General features: G+C 35.3%; 2 protein-coding genes across 4 annotated transcripts; both read left to right on the forward strand.

Moving 5' to 3' along the window:
* Positions 1-519: 519 nt before the first annotated feature.
* LOC107793662 (aspartyl protease family protein 1) lies at positions 520-4,924 on the forward strand. Of its 3 annotated transcripts, XM_016616056.2 has the most exons (10): positions 524-1,098; positions 1,194-1,332; positions 2,266-2,501; positions 2,672-2,896; positions 3,002-3,137; positions 3,219-3,292; positions 3,388-3,487; positions 3,583-3,640; positions 4,298-4,369; positions 4,469-4,924. In XM_016616056.2, exons 1-10 carry the CDS (start codon positions 812-814, stop codon positions 4,639-4,641), a joined length of 1,500 nt encoding a protein of 499 aa, XP_016471542.1. In that variant the 5' UTR covers positions 524-811; the 3' UTR covers positions 4,642-4,924. The 3 variants fall into 3 exon arrangements, with proteins under 3 accessions (XP_016471541.1, XP_075091302.1, XP_016471542.1); XM_016616055.2 differs by having other exon boundaries at positions 520-1,098; positions 3,002-3,292; XM_075235201.1 differs by lacking the exon at positions 4,298-4,369 and having other exon boundaries at positions 522-1,098.
* Positions 4,925-9,504: 4,580 nt separating this feature from the next.
* On the forward strand, positions 9,505-13,925 carry LOC107793664 (aspartyl protease family protein 1). Its single transcript, XM_016616059.2, has 10 exons — positions 9,505-9,978; positions 10,750-10,885; positions 11,734-11,969; positions 12,081-12,305; positions 12,416-12,551; positions 12,638-12,711; positions 12,795-12,894; positions 12,971-13,031; positions 13,342-13,413; positions 13,493-13,925. The coding sequence occupies exons 1-10, from the start codon at positions 9,662-9,664 to the stop codon at positions 13,750-13,752; spliced, it is 1,617 nt and encodes a 538-aa protein (XP_016471545.2). The 5' UTR covers positions 9,505-9,661; the 3' UTR covers positions 13,753-13,925.
* The last annotated feature ends 159 nt before the right edge of the window (positions 13,926-14,084 follow it).

A 14,084-nucleotide genomic window follows, 5' to 3' on the forward strand; every position in this document is an offset into this window, starting at 1 on the left:
CAGTTCAACTATCTCTAGAGGTTTTGTAGACAAGTCCTGTATAGTTTGTATATCAGTAGATGTTCATGGCGGCCTCGTCAGCCTGCACATTTATATATATATATATATATATGAGTTTTTGGGTATGTTTACCCCTCAGATGAGAGAGACGATATTTTCAGATGATTCAGAATATGGCCTCATCGGCCTAGGTTGAGGTTTACCCCTCTAGAGTTCACAGTTACAGAGTGGTACGCTCGGGCCGAGTATGGTACCGGATGCCGGTCACGTTCTTCAGGTTTGGGGCGTGATATTGCCCGTGCAGAAACTATTTACATTCGTTAGCCGAAAAAATATATAAATTTTGTATAATTTTTGTATATAATATAAAGAATATATATATTTTTTCGGCTATTGTTTTTAGAGAGACTACATACTCTCATTTTCCAATTAAAAAAATGATAATATGGGTCCATCATAGTGATAACTATAAATGATAAAATGCCAAATCCATAAAATAAAAAAAAAAAAGGCAATCATCTCTTGGAAATTTTCTCAACTTGGCAAAATTACTAATTTTGGAAAATGTGACAATGAACCAGGAAACAACCCATGAAGATCCAACTCGACTCAGTATAATGGAGTTTCTTGAACTTCCACACAACTGTCAAACTTTACTCTCTACTTCCAATCTAATCCTTTTCTCTCTTTTTTCCTTTTCTTGACTCTCCCTCTGAAAACCTAACTCTCAAGCTGTCTACCCAATAACTAATTTCAGTGCCATTACAGTTCAAGATCTGAGTTCCTAAGCACTTCTTAGAGATAAAGAAAAATGTCTTCTTTCATTATTTTCTTTCTAACATTGCTCTCAATTCGACAATGCAGTGGCCGTGTTTTCACATTTGAAATGCACCACCGTTTCTCTGAAACTGTCAAGAAGTGGTCACTGCAGAAAATAGGTGGTCCACTTCATAATTGGCCGGTCAAAGGAAGTCTTCAGTACTATACTCAGTTGGCCAACCACGATAAGTTGTTACATGGTAGGAGGCTTTTCAAATTTGACGGACCACTTACTTTCTCTGATGGCAATTCCACTTTCCGGATCAGCTCTCTTGGATTGTAAGTCCAAACAAATCCCCTTTTTCTGTTTTCTTTTGGTTGCTATTTCTTGGGAGTATTTTTGTGTTTAATTTTTGAAATTCTTGTTTTTGTAGCCTGCATTACACTACGGTGACATTGGGGACACCGGGGATGAAGTTTCTTGTGGCGCTTGATACTGGGAGTGATTTGTTTTGGGTGCCTTGTGAATGCGGCAAATGTGCTTCTACTGATGATCCTACACTTTACAGCTCTGTATGTTTTACTTTCCCCCCTTCTCTTTTTTGGGTGTCTTTAATTATATCTACATATGAAAGGATTGAGTGAGACATTGTGGTGTAAAGCTCTGAACAAACTGAGCTTTATGCGAAATTCCTAGAATGGTACTTAGCAATCAGCATTTTATAACATAAAGGATTGACTAAAAAGTGCCTTTGACAGCTAGACCATTTGTTGCATCCATGAATTGTGTGCTATTTAGGCACAAGATGCATATGATGGAAAGGTGAGGAGCTAATAAATTTCATAAGAGCTTTCTTGTGACAGAATGGTAAACTGTGATTTCGTGTGAATAGTGAAAACAATTATCATCCGTTTGTAAACTTGCATTAGTATCTACAACTTTTTGTGCCTCTAACAATGCAGCACACTATAACTTGTGAGTGTAATTAGATGTTCTAATGAGACATGTACAGTAAACTAGAAAATCACCACTTACAAGGGCATAATAGTTGTGGGCTGTACATTTTTGGATGCCATTATTTTGTGAAGTAGCCGAAGATCACAGGTTCCCGTCTCTAATTAACTTGCACATTATTGTCAACTTGAACAGACAACTAATTAGTTCTACCCTATAGCATCTTTCGGGCACTGATGAACAATTGATCTGTGAAGTGACTTTTATGGCCTAGTTTTCCAGTTGGGGTTACCATTTTACTGTTATTTGTTTTATTCCCTCACAGCCTTACTCATCAATCGTGTATGGTGATTCTGGTGGTTCCTCCTATAGCCCATGATTCGATGGAATTATCTTGCTCTAATCTCTAAAGATAGCAGGGTTAGCTACACTGTTAACTTTGCTTTGCCAGATAAATTAGAAGGGTTCTTAGAGAAATGAGATCAATCCCTTTTTTGGTTCTCATTGTTTCCTTTTCACTCCTTCTAAAGTAAATTATGTTCTTGCTCCAGGATTTTGAGCTTAGCATATACAGCCTGAACGGTTCTTCAACTAGCAAGCAGGTCACCTGCAGTAATAGCTTGTGTACAGAGCGCAATAATTGCCTTGGTGTATATAGCCACTGCTCTTATTCAGTGTCCTATGTCTCCTCGGAAACTTCAACTTCAGGAATTTTAGTGGATGATATTCTACACTTGAGAACAGAAGACAATGAGGAAACATTTGTCCAGGCGCGTGTGATCTTTGGGTAAGTATCCTGAAGTTGATTGCCATTGGGTTGATCTCCAGCAGTGTATTTTTAACTATATGTGTTGTATGGAAGGTACATTTTGGTTAACTTGGTAACTGAGAAGTGCTTCTGCTTCTGCCAAAGTCCTCAAATTCTTTCTCTTATAAATGCCAATTTCAAGTGTGCAGTTGTGGACAGGTGCAGACTGGTTCTTTTCTAGATGTTGCAGCTCCAAACGGTTTATTTGGTCTTGGGCTTGAGAAGATATCAGTCCCTAGTATTCTGTCTCGAGAAGGTTTTATGTCAGATTCCTTCTCCATGTGCTTTGGTCATGATGGGGCAGGACGAATTAGTTTTGGAGACAAGGGTAGCTTTGACCAGGAAGAGACCCCTTTTAATATAAACCCATTACAGTAAGTGGTAATCACGCCATTAAACACCACCTTTAATTTTTCTGGTCAGCTCCATCCAAATCTTTTAGATCACTTAATCATGCTCTTGTGGCAAACCTTTTGCAGCCCAACGTATAACATTTCTGTAGATCAAATACGCGTCGGAACAACTCACATTGATTCAGGTTTTACAGCACTTTTTGATACCGGAACCTCCTTTACATATCTTGCTGACCTATCCTATACAAAGCTTACAGAGAGTGTAAGTATCCTTTTCAAATGGTGCTTATTTGTAGACATTGTTAGACAATGTTTAAGATTCAAATGTCTTCTTCCTCAACAGTTCCATTCTCAAGTATTAGACAAGCGGCGCCCACCTGATCCTAGGATCCCTTTTGAATATTGTTATGATATGAGGTAATATTTATTATGTATATATTTCTATCAACGTTTTCTTTTTAATATTTATTTGTTTATTTATTCCCTTTTATCATTTTATGATTATTGGACAGTCCTGATGCAAATACAAGCTTGATTCCTAGTTTAAGCCTAACTATAGAAGGGGGAGGCCAACTTGTTGTCTATGATCCAATTATTGTTATATCCATGCAGGTATAATCTTTCAACTGGCTTGCACAATAATTTCTTTTTAATTACAGTTATTGCCTTTTTTCCTGTAAACGTACTAACTACTGTCTCCTATGCAGGGTCAACTCGTGTATTGCCTGGCCGTTGTGAAGAGTCAAGATCTAAATATAATTGGACGTAAGCTTCCTAAGTGCAACAATGCTTTTAAATTTTCTGTTTTCATTGGATTGAAGGGAAATGAAGTTTCAAACACGTGATAAGAAAGTCTGTCTCTACTGCTACATGAAATAAAAGGAAAGCTAACTCAACTCGAAAAGCTAATTCATGAGGTGAGAATTGCCTAAGACCATATAAGAAGACAACAATGCATATCCTTAACCAATGTGAGACTCTAATTCTGTACATTGTAATATTATTCATTCAGCAATTTTGTAGCTTCTGTTCAACTGGAGGACTTCATGATTTAGTTTTTCCAAAACGCTTTACTTTAAAAAGAGTTGTCAGCAAAATAGTGGTGTTAGAGATAACAGCTGTTTTGGCTTTAATTCCCTGAAATTGAGTGGTTTTCTCTTTATGTTAGGCTTCTGATAATGGAATAGAATAATCACCTTTTTGTAGACTAAAGAGTCTCAACACCTGGTGAAATTGATGCTTCAGATTCCTAGCAAAGTAATAAACTCTCAGGCAATAAAACCGCTAGATTTAATCTCAGTACTCTAAAGTTTTGGTTGTCTATCATTGATAAGATACTTAAAGTGGGCTGCTCAAAAATGGATCTAGTCATTTACACATTGCGGTGTGTGACTGTTATTGCTCGTACTGATCTTTTTCCAGAAAACTTCATGACTGGATACCGCTTTGTGTTTGATCGAGAAAAGGCCATTCTCGGTTGGAAGAAGTTTGATTGTGAGTGTTGTTTACAGTGTTCTTTTCTCCAATAACTTAACTAAGACAAATAGCGTAGGTTTTTTTTACTTCTGGTTTGGATTTATGGCGTTCATGCAGGTTATGAGATTGAAAAAATAGACCATTTCCCTTCAGAAGCCGTTAATACTACTCGTGTGCCACCTGCTGTTGCTGTTGGGCCTGGAAATGATGATGCAGAAAAATCAGATGAAAGGACTACAAATACTCCTCAAAGTTCTTTTGCATCATCAGTTTATCAAACATTTTATTGATAAACTGCTACCTAGCATCTCTAACAATGCTACTTTTATAATAGCTACTATATGCTCATTGTTACTGACCTTTTGGCAGCTAGATGTGGTTGAAGTTCTCAGAATTTAGGTATGTTTCTTAGCACTTTAGCACATAGTGCGGATAACAACCTTGTAAAGCTCCAATATGGTCGGAAGTTTTTTCTTTGCCTGTTCATATTTGATTTCGAGGCTAACCCATTTAATGTAAATACATACAGAAAAGTTATATTTCTTCCGAGCCAAACCTTATGCTTGTGGTTAAGACATGGCAATATGGTAGCTAATGTACATTATGATTGCAATAGAGCAGTGAGATTGTATGGAGCCACCATGTTCCACTGTCGCAGCTGGAATGATATCCAATTAGTACTTCTCCTCTTCTCCTTTTGCCCCTCAACCCCTCGACTTTCCACCTAATGTCCTAGGTATAGCTCCATTGGAAAATGGATATGGATGACATTTTGAATTGGCAGTCTAGAGGCAGCTGAATCGACCGTACATTTTATGTATTGTGATTGTGGCATTTTCTTTTGAGGGGTGAAGGTGGGAACTGGGAGGGTGGCGGATGTCATATTACACTGAATTGGCATCTCAGTGTCTAGAGGCAGCTGAATCGACCCTACATTTTATGTAATGTGATTGTGGCATTTTCTTTTGAGGGGTGAAAGTAGGAACTGGCAGGGTGGCGGATGTCATATTACACTACCATGAAGTTTTGGATTAGGTTTACTCTGCCATAATAGGTTAGAACATGAATGCTGATCTTTCTATTCAAGAAGGCAACATTGTTTAGTGCAGCACTTGCTCTTTTTGATTCATATGTGTGTGTGTGTCTCTGTGTGTCTGTGTGTGTGTGTGAGAGAGAGAGAGAGAGAATAAACAACTTATATTTGCTATTTTAGCTCTTTACAGCTAGGAATTAGCTTCTGGACCGTCCAGTTCAGAAATTCTAATTATCCCAGAAGTTCATGTTATGGCCAGTTTAATTGCTACTGAAACATGAAAGCATGACTTGATTCCCTGTGCATTAGGTAAAGATGTTACTTTTACTAGTGGTCTTCTTTTATAGGAGTATTGCTTTTCAAATTTTCTGATAATTCCATTATTCTAAGGCTAAAATATACAATAAATAGTTGTTAGCAACTGGATCTTAATGACAACTTGTCATTGATTAGTAAATGCGGGAACTCCTATAGTGTAGCGGTAGTATTTCTGCATTGACTTTGAATCTTAGAACAGTTTAGTCAACACGGTTTAAATAAACATTGTTTATTGACTGTGGATGAAGTTTTTTGCGTTGATGGTAAAAAGAATGGACTTTCTTTATTGCAGTCTGACACAGTACAGTAATCTGAGTTTACGCGGTAGGCAAAAAGATTGTTAGAGACCAAAGTACGGGTTTGGACGTAATTTTAGTTCAAATTTTGTAATTGTCTTAAGAAAATTAATTTAATACGTATAAATGAGAAATTAAGACTTAAGAAATTTGAAAGTACTAGAATCTAGAAACCATAAATTTCAAATTTGGGTTCCAAAAGTAAGAAAATGAGTACAAAAATGAAATCAGGACTATGCGACTCTCCGACCATTGTTGTACTTGCAACCTTTCTTTTTTGTGTCGTTTTTCATGCTGCCAGCAAGGTTCATTCTACATTTGGTCAATTGTTGGAGGAAGTACATCTATTTTTTGGTTAAGTTTTCTGCTTAAAAATAAATTTCCGACCCTTCTGCTCTTTGATTGTACGCATCAAATCCATGATGCGAGAATACTCCTACCTACTATACCATTGACTTTGCGCTCCCAGTTCAAACTTTTTGAAACTTTATACCATTATGGAACAGCAGTAAAAATATAATATAATATAATGTTCAGATTGACCTAACTTAACATTTAAGAATAAGAGGAAGGGGAAAAAAGGAAAAGAAAAACTATAGCGTACATATACTAAGTGCTAATAAGAGTGGTCATCCCGATGTAACATTCTGTAAATATGATATGTTTATAAGTTTTTTTTTAAGAAAATGAATGGCAGTTTCAAAACGAATATATCAAAAGGAAATGCGAATATTTACACGATCAAATCACTTAAACTACACTAACTTTATACACACACTTGTAAGGAGTTTTAAGTTTATGCACTTATAGTGTAAAATTATTTACACAATTAGATCACTTAAAAAATAATTACATATAACTTTATTTAATAGTATTAATTGATAACCTAAAATAAATGCTACTCCAATTAACATGTTTTAACATATTAAATTACACTAATGCTATAAAAAAGTCATCACACTTTCAGTTTATATATATATAACTTAAATCCTTTGCTGTTTTATAAGGTATTAAATTCATTTTGTTACCCGTCAAAACAAGAAGCCATGTTTGTTACGTGCCATTCTGAAAGTAGTTGCTTACTTTCAGTTTCAGCTAATTGCTTTATCAAGATACTTTAGGAGGTGGGGTTTCATTCAATGTAGCATGATTGGCGGCTTTAGAGGGTAAACCTATATGACCAATTTTGATGAGAAAGTTAATGATAATCATAAATGTACCGTACTAAAAACGCAGACAACACGCGATCTTTAACCCTTGACTTCGAATATTTTGCCAAGAAAAAAATTGCTACTACTAGCATATTGGTAGTACAAAAGGAGGAAATGATTAAAAATGTTAATTTGACTACACGTCATTTTTGTACTATATTTTATAATAATTTAACTTTAAATTTTTGAATATCTAAAATTTTATTTTGGGCCATAAGTTTTCAAAAATTAAAAATTAATTGGGACGAGAAATTGTAATCTCTTCATAACATTTTTCTTGGGTGGTTTTTATTTAATGGATGTAACTTGCAAGTCCAATCAAAGTATAGTCAAAGAATTAAAAAGAGCTGGAAACAATTTCCACCATAGGAAGCTTCCAACTGATTGCAATGTCTTAGGATATATAACTCGTCTCCCCTATACAATTAATGTGGCGGTCTCACGGGAGAAAGATAGCTTAAAAAGATAGATATTTGAATTTCAAGGTCAACTTTAATACTATACATTTTTAAGGACTCAATTTTCCGAAATACGGCTTCTAGAGAAAATATTTTCTAGATTATATATGGAACTACTTGTAATAAAGTAATTTAACAATTTTCAGAAAAAAATTCTCAGAAGAAAGATTTGAGTTTCTTTTTCCCCTCCTTTTGAGTGCTGAGAATTAACGAATCGGAATATGATATGGACGAATGTAAACGGTTTGCACCAAACCAACCCACGTCATATATAACAACTCTCCATAGGTCAAAAATGAATAATTAATTTGTTAGGTTAACTATCATTTATCTGAGATTAGGATACCTCATTTTATCTTCCAAAAATCACTTTCTCTACTTTAATCAATTAATAATGGTTTCGCCCTTGAACTTCCGCCACGTCTACGACTAACGTTATTGTTTTATTTACGAATAAAGGTACTTGGGGGTATAAATAATAGTATTGGGATTAGTGTGTGATTGTATCTTGTTTTTTCCTTAGTTAATTTTCTTTGGAATGTTATATTATCTTTTAAAGTCACATGATTTTGTGTATTATTAATCTTCTCATTACATGCGGCAGGATCATCTTTAATCGCCATTTATAAGACACATGTCCATGTAACCTGAATTTAACCAATCTCCAAAAGGCTCTACTAACTCTTTATACCAGATTTAGTTAATCCGAATTGGACATTAATTGGAAATTCTTTATGAGACTTGTAACCAAAGAGATAAATGAAATATAATAAAAGTACAGATATTTCAATCAAAAGATTACACCATATTATGTGAATCCAATTAAACCCAAATCATTTAAGCCTCATTTGTCCATAAAAACTAAAAAAAAATTATTTTTTTTTAAAAAAATATATGTTTGTCCACGTAATTTTACAAGTTTTTGGAAATTTTTCGAAAATAAGTTTTTCAAAAAATATATATATATTTTACCCACTCACAAAACTACAATATTTTTTCAAGTGAAATGTATGTTCAAACATAATTTCAAATTTCAAATATCATTTTTTAACTTAACTCCAAACACTATTTTTTTTCAAAAATTATATTTTTATGTCAAAACGCCTGCTTAATATCATAGTTGTAGTTTAGTTATTAAATGGAAAGCTATTTTTTACCGGCACATTCTGAATAAAAGAATTGAAAAAGAGGACTTTCTAAAAACAACATCATGAGAAATTACATTGGAAAAAGTAAAGTCCAGTTTCCCAAAGGGGAAAGTAGAGTGAAAAAACATTAGAGAAGTAGCCCATACAAATGGTTATTTACACAAAAGGGCAAAAAGCATGAGGAAATCATGAATATATTACAGCAGTAGAATCTACAGAAGCAGAAAATCCGCAGCTTCAATTCGTAATTTATTATAATATTTATAATAATTAATATTTATTTTTAATAATTTTGAAATAAATAATTAATATTGTAAGTATAACAGAAAAAAAATTATTTTTATCTTAATATATTAAAAATAATAAATAAAAATAAAAATTTATTTTTAGAATAATTAACAAGTAAAAGGGAATCTAGAGTATATTACAGCAATATTAAGCAGAAAATCCGCAGCTTTAATTCGTACTATAGTCTATAGACATTCCTATTAGTGTAGTAATCAGTTGCCATAAAAAAGAACATGGACCCCACTATAAGAAGGAAGTGGAGCCCACTAAACCGCCACCCTAACAAGTCATAGGTGACCAAACTCCCCACGCTTTCGTCTTTCACACAGTAGACGACGACGACGACTTTCTCCCCCCACACCATTTTACCCCAAATAAAACACTACAAATGGAAGCAACGCAAATCTTCAACAGGTTCGAACTCGTCAACCCAATTTTTTTTTCCTTTCCCTTTATCTTCTCGCTTTTTCTCTTTAATTTTCCCTTTTGTCTTTTTCTTTGTCCCTGTATATATACACATATAAAGAACCAGTCTTTTCTGTTTCTCCTAATACAAAAATGGCTAATTCTTATACAAGTATTAATTTTTTCCTTGCCCCTATTATTTTCTTGGCGATTCTGGGATTGCAGTTGCAGAGCAGCGATGGTTTTGGGACATTCGGGTTTGATATCCATCACCGGTATTCGGATCCGGTGAAGGGTATTTTGGACCTTCATGGATTGCCTGAGAAGGGCAGTGTTGAGTATTATTCAGCTTGGACTCAGCGTGATCGCTTTATCAAGGGTCGCCGCCTTGCTGAAGCTGATACAGCTAATTCCACTCCCCTCTCTTTTTCAGGAGGGAATGAAACTTTCCGCCTCAGTTCTTTGGGATTGTAAGCTTCCCTCTATGCATTTTTCTGATTGCTTTTTGCACTTGTCTATATCTTTATTGTTTACTTTTTCTAGTCATATACATAGATTATATACTAATTATACATAATTATACATATATAATACAAAAATTATACCTTTTAAGTGGTTGGGTGGGCGGCTATTTGGGTTAATTCTTCTTCTTTTTTTGTATGTGTGTTTTGTATCTGTGTTATTATTCCTGATTGTGAACTAGTACGTCTTTGGAAATTCTTGTTTACTGTCTTTTCCTTTTGTCTGTTTAGTGTGATGTTAGAGTTGACTGAGCTTTACGTTTGTTTTTGTCTGTTTAGTTGGATGGCAGTTCAGGAAAAATAGGTTACCTAACTTAAATAAGTTCCATGTGCCATTTTTAACGAGATTCAAGTGGAGAAAATATGAAGAAGAAAAAGAATGATTTAGGCCTGTTCTGTTCTATAATTCTGTTTGTGTGTTTGATTGGACTGGAATTTTGTCGATTTAACTACTACATAAAATACTGACTCTTAATTTGATTTTACTTTTCTTCTATTTCGAATTCCAAGCTCCGGAAATAAATTCCGTTCTTTTTTCTGATTTTCCTCTCCTCTGCCGCCACTTAACTCCTCTCCAGACAAGGAATTGTTCTGAAGTTTCTGGCAGTAGCATGTTGTAATTTATGTGTTATAAAGATAGAGTTGCAAAATCTGTAGTATCTGTAGTTGTGATTTTTTCTTCTTAAGGTGTGTGACTAAATATTCTTTGGCAATTTGCAGTTTGCATTATGCAAATGTGACAGTGGGCACTCCTGGACTATCATTTCTAGTGGCACTTGACACTGGCAGTGACTTGTTTTGGCTACCCTGTGATTGCAGCAATTGTGTGCGTGCCCTCGAGACACGCTCTGGACGAGTATGTTTGCTTCATTCTAGTACCTTTTTCTTTCTACTTTCAAATGTTTAAAGAGTTTTTCTTTTTTTTGATCGTCATCCTCGTCTGTATATTGCCTTCTGCTACAAGGAAGTTGTGCATACTTCTCTTCCTTTTGTAATTATGAGACTTTCTGATAACCTTTTTCAGAAAGGAACCTGCTGATAACACAATGGCTGAATCTGAAACACAGTGGATTTCTCTTCAACTGTCTTTTTCGGTCATTATGACAATAATATATTCTCTTAGTTAACAAGATATGGGGTAGAGAATGTATTGAGGAAATTGTTTTTCTGTTAAGGAAGATACATAACTAGCGCAAAAAAGAAGATTTAAACATAATCAATATTTGCAAAGTGAGTCTGATGCATGTAATATACTGACTCTGAAATGAAATTTCTGATCCATATTGTTCCGTGGCTTGTTTGTCCTTGAAGAATTTTGAGATTCTTACTAGCTCAAGTACTTCAACTTGTCACGACCCAAAAATCCCACCACAGGCGTCGTGATGGCACCTAGTCTCTAAAACTAGGTAAGCCGATTTCAATTACATTTTTGGAGCCATTTTTTTTTTAATTAAATAAGTAACCAAAACTAACAGCGGAACAAATATGAATGTACAATCTCCCAAGACTGGTAGTACTAAGTCACGAACTCTAACTGAATACATGGAATGATCACGAGGACCGAATATACAATACTGTTTGATTAAAAACTCCACAGGAGTTCACCTTGAAGAACAAAATTTTCTTTGCTCTTTTGCCTTTTCCTTTTAATGTTTCTGCATGTATTATTTGACACTTGTAATCTTTTGTTTGCTTTTGAAACAGCGAATAAATCTCAATATTTACAGCCCTAATACGTCGTCAACGGGTCAGATTGTTCCTTGCAACGGCACTCTGTGTGGACAAAGGAGGCGATGCTTATCTTCACAAAATGCATGTGCTTATGGAGTTGCATATCTCTCCAATAACACCTCATCATCAGGGGTACTGGTGGAAGACATCTTGCACTTAGAGACAGATAATGCTCAACAAAAAAGTGTTGAGGCTCCAATTGCTCTGGGGTGGGTATGCTTTAGTTTTTTCTCTTTATCTTTGGAAGAGATTATCTTTGGATCTTCTGATGCATTTCTTTATCCGCCATGATTTTTTATATTCTACTTGTTCAATTTCAGGTGTGGGATAAGACAAACTGGTGCATTTTTAAGTGGCGCAGCTCCTAATGGTCTATTCGGACTTGGCTTGGAAAATATATCTGTTCCGAGCATGTTAGCAAGTAAAGGTCTTGCTGCAAATTCTTTCTCCATGTGCTTTGGGCCTGATGGTATTGGAAGAATAGTCTTTGGAGATAAAGGGAGTCCAGCCCAAGGAGAAACACCACTCAATCTTGATCAACTACAGTAAGCAAGTCACTTTGATATTCTGGGTTTATCGGTTGCTTCTGTTTCTGGCTTGATTTAGGAGAATGCGACTGAATATTTATTAACTCTTACCCTTTCCTGAATTGCAGCCCAACTTATAACATCAGCTTGACAGGAATAACAGTGGGAAACAAGATCACTGATGTTGATTTCACAGCCATTTTTGACTCTGGCACTTCATTCACATACTTGAATGACCCAGCTTACAAAGTCATTACAGAGAACGTGAGCGACAAGCTGACTGTATGATTTTAAGTTGGAGTTTGTAACTTTGTATTGTAAAACTGAAGATATTTTTTTTCTTTTTTCAGTTTGATTCTCAAGCAAAACAGCCACGTATTCAACCTGATGGCGAAATTCCTTTTGAATACTGCTACGGGCTAAGGTGAACCATCTTTTATAATCTTCATCATTTATTACTTTCTTGACGTCCTTTGAACTCTCAGGATTAACATGCTACATACGCAGTGCAAATCAAACTACCTTCGAAGTTCCTGATGTAAATTTGACAATGAAAGGCGGCAACCAATTATTTCTTTTTGATCCGATAATAATGCTCTCGCTCCAGGTAAGATGGTTTCTGCTCCTTTTATATTACAAAAGTTCTCTTTTAGAATATCCTAATATCCAGTGATGATCATCAGGATCGTTCTGGCGCATATTGCTTAGCTGTTGTGAAAAGTGGGGATGTCAACATCATTGGACGTAAGTATCTATCAGTTGCTTGCTCGTAAGATTTTGTTTCTATCCATGGAATTCTGCAATATAACTTGCACCATGCCAGCTAATGATCTCACAATTACCAACTTTTAGAAGTTTTGGTTCCTATCGAGTTTTTTACATACTTCTAGCTTATGTATAATTGGAAATGTGAATGTGACAAAGTAAATTAGTAAAAACCAACTAGTAAAACTGGTTCCATTGTCAAAAGTCTGAGCTATTTGTTGATTTACTTGGATTTTGTCTCTCTATTTGGAATTCATGACAGAAAACTAATACACGGATGTTTTTGCAGAAAATTTTATGACAGGCTATCGCGTGGTTTTCGATCGGGAGAAGATGGTTTTGGGTTGGAAACCATCGGATTGTGAGTTCGCATTCCTGAGTATGACCTCTTTAGTGTGCACACCTGCTCATATAATTTAACTATAAACCTTTCTTGGCAGGTTATGATTCTAGAGGATCCAACGACAAATCGACAACTCTGCCAGTGAACAAGCGTAATTCTACTGAAGCGCCTTCGCCCTCCAGTGTGGTGCCAGAGGCCACCAAGGGAAATGGAAGTGGAAATGAACCCGCTACTTCGTTTCCATCTGTTCAATCATCTAAACCTGCAGCAAACCAAGCACCAGCACATTTCATTTGCCAACTTATGATGGCTCTGTTTTCCCTTTTTAGCTATTATTTGATCATTATTTCTTCATGAGGCTTTTTATTGCCCTTTGTATAATATTGAGCTCTGTTAAATGATCGCATAGAATTGAAGCGACTAAGTACAGCATGTTTGATATTGCTGTTTATACCAAATATGTACTGTAAATATAACTCATTTCTTTCTTTGTTTCTTTAGGTTTAAAGATCTTTCTTTCATTGAAACCCACCGGTAAAGGGTATTTTCTTCTTTTGGTTACGTATGGCCCTTGAAATTAAAGCAAACACGTGCATGACCTAACAGTCAACGAAGAGAATAAAAAAATGAGAGATTAGGGTTTATATCCCACCATAGACAAAACGACAAAATGTTGGTGAGGAATTAAC

Source organism: Nicotiana tabacum, chromosome 17 (genome assembly GCF_000715075.1).
Source record: "Nicotiana tabacum cultivar K326 chromosome 17, ASM71507v2, whole genome shotgun sequence".
NCBI lineage: Eukaryota > Viridiplantae > Streptophyta > Magnoliopsida > Solanales > Solanaceae > Nicotiana > Nicotiana tabacum.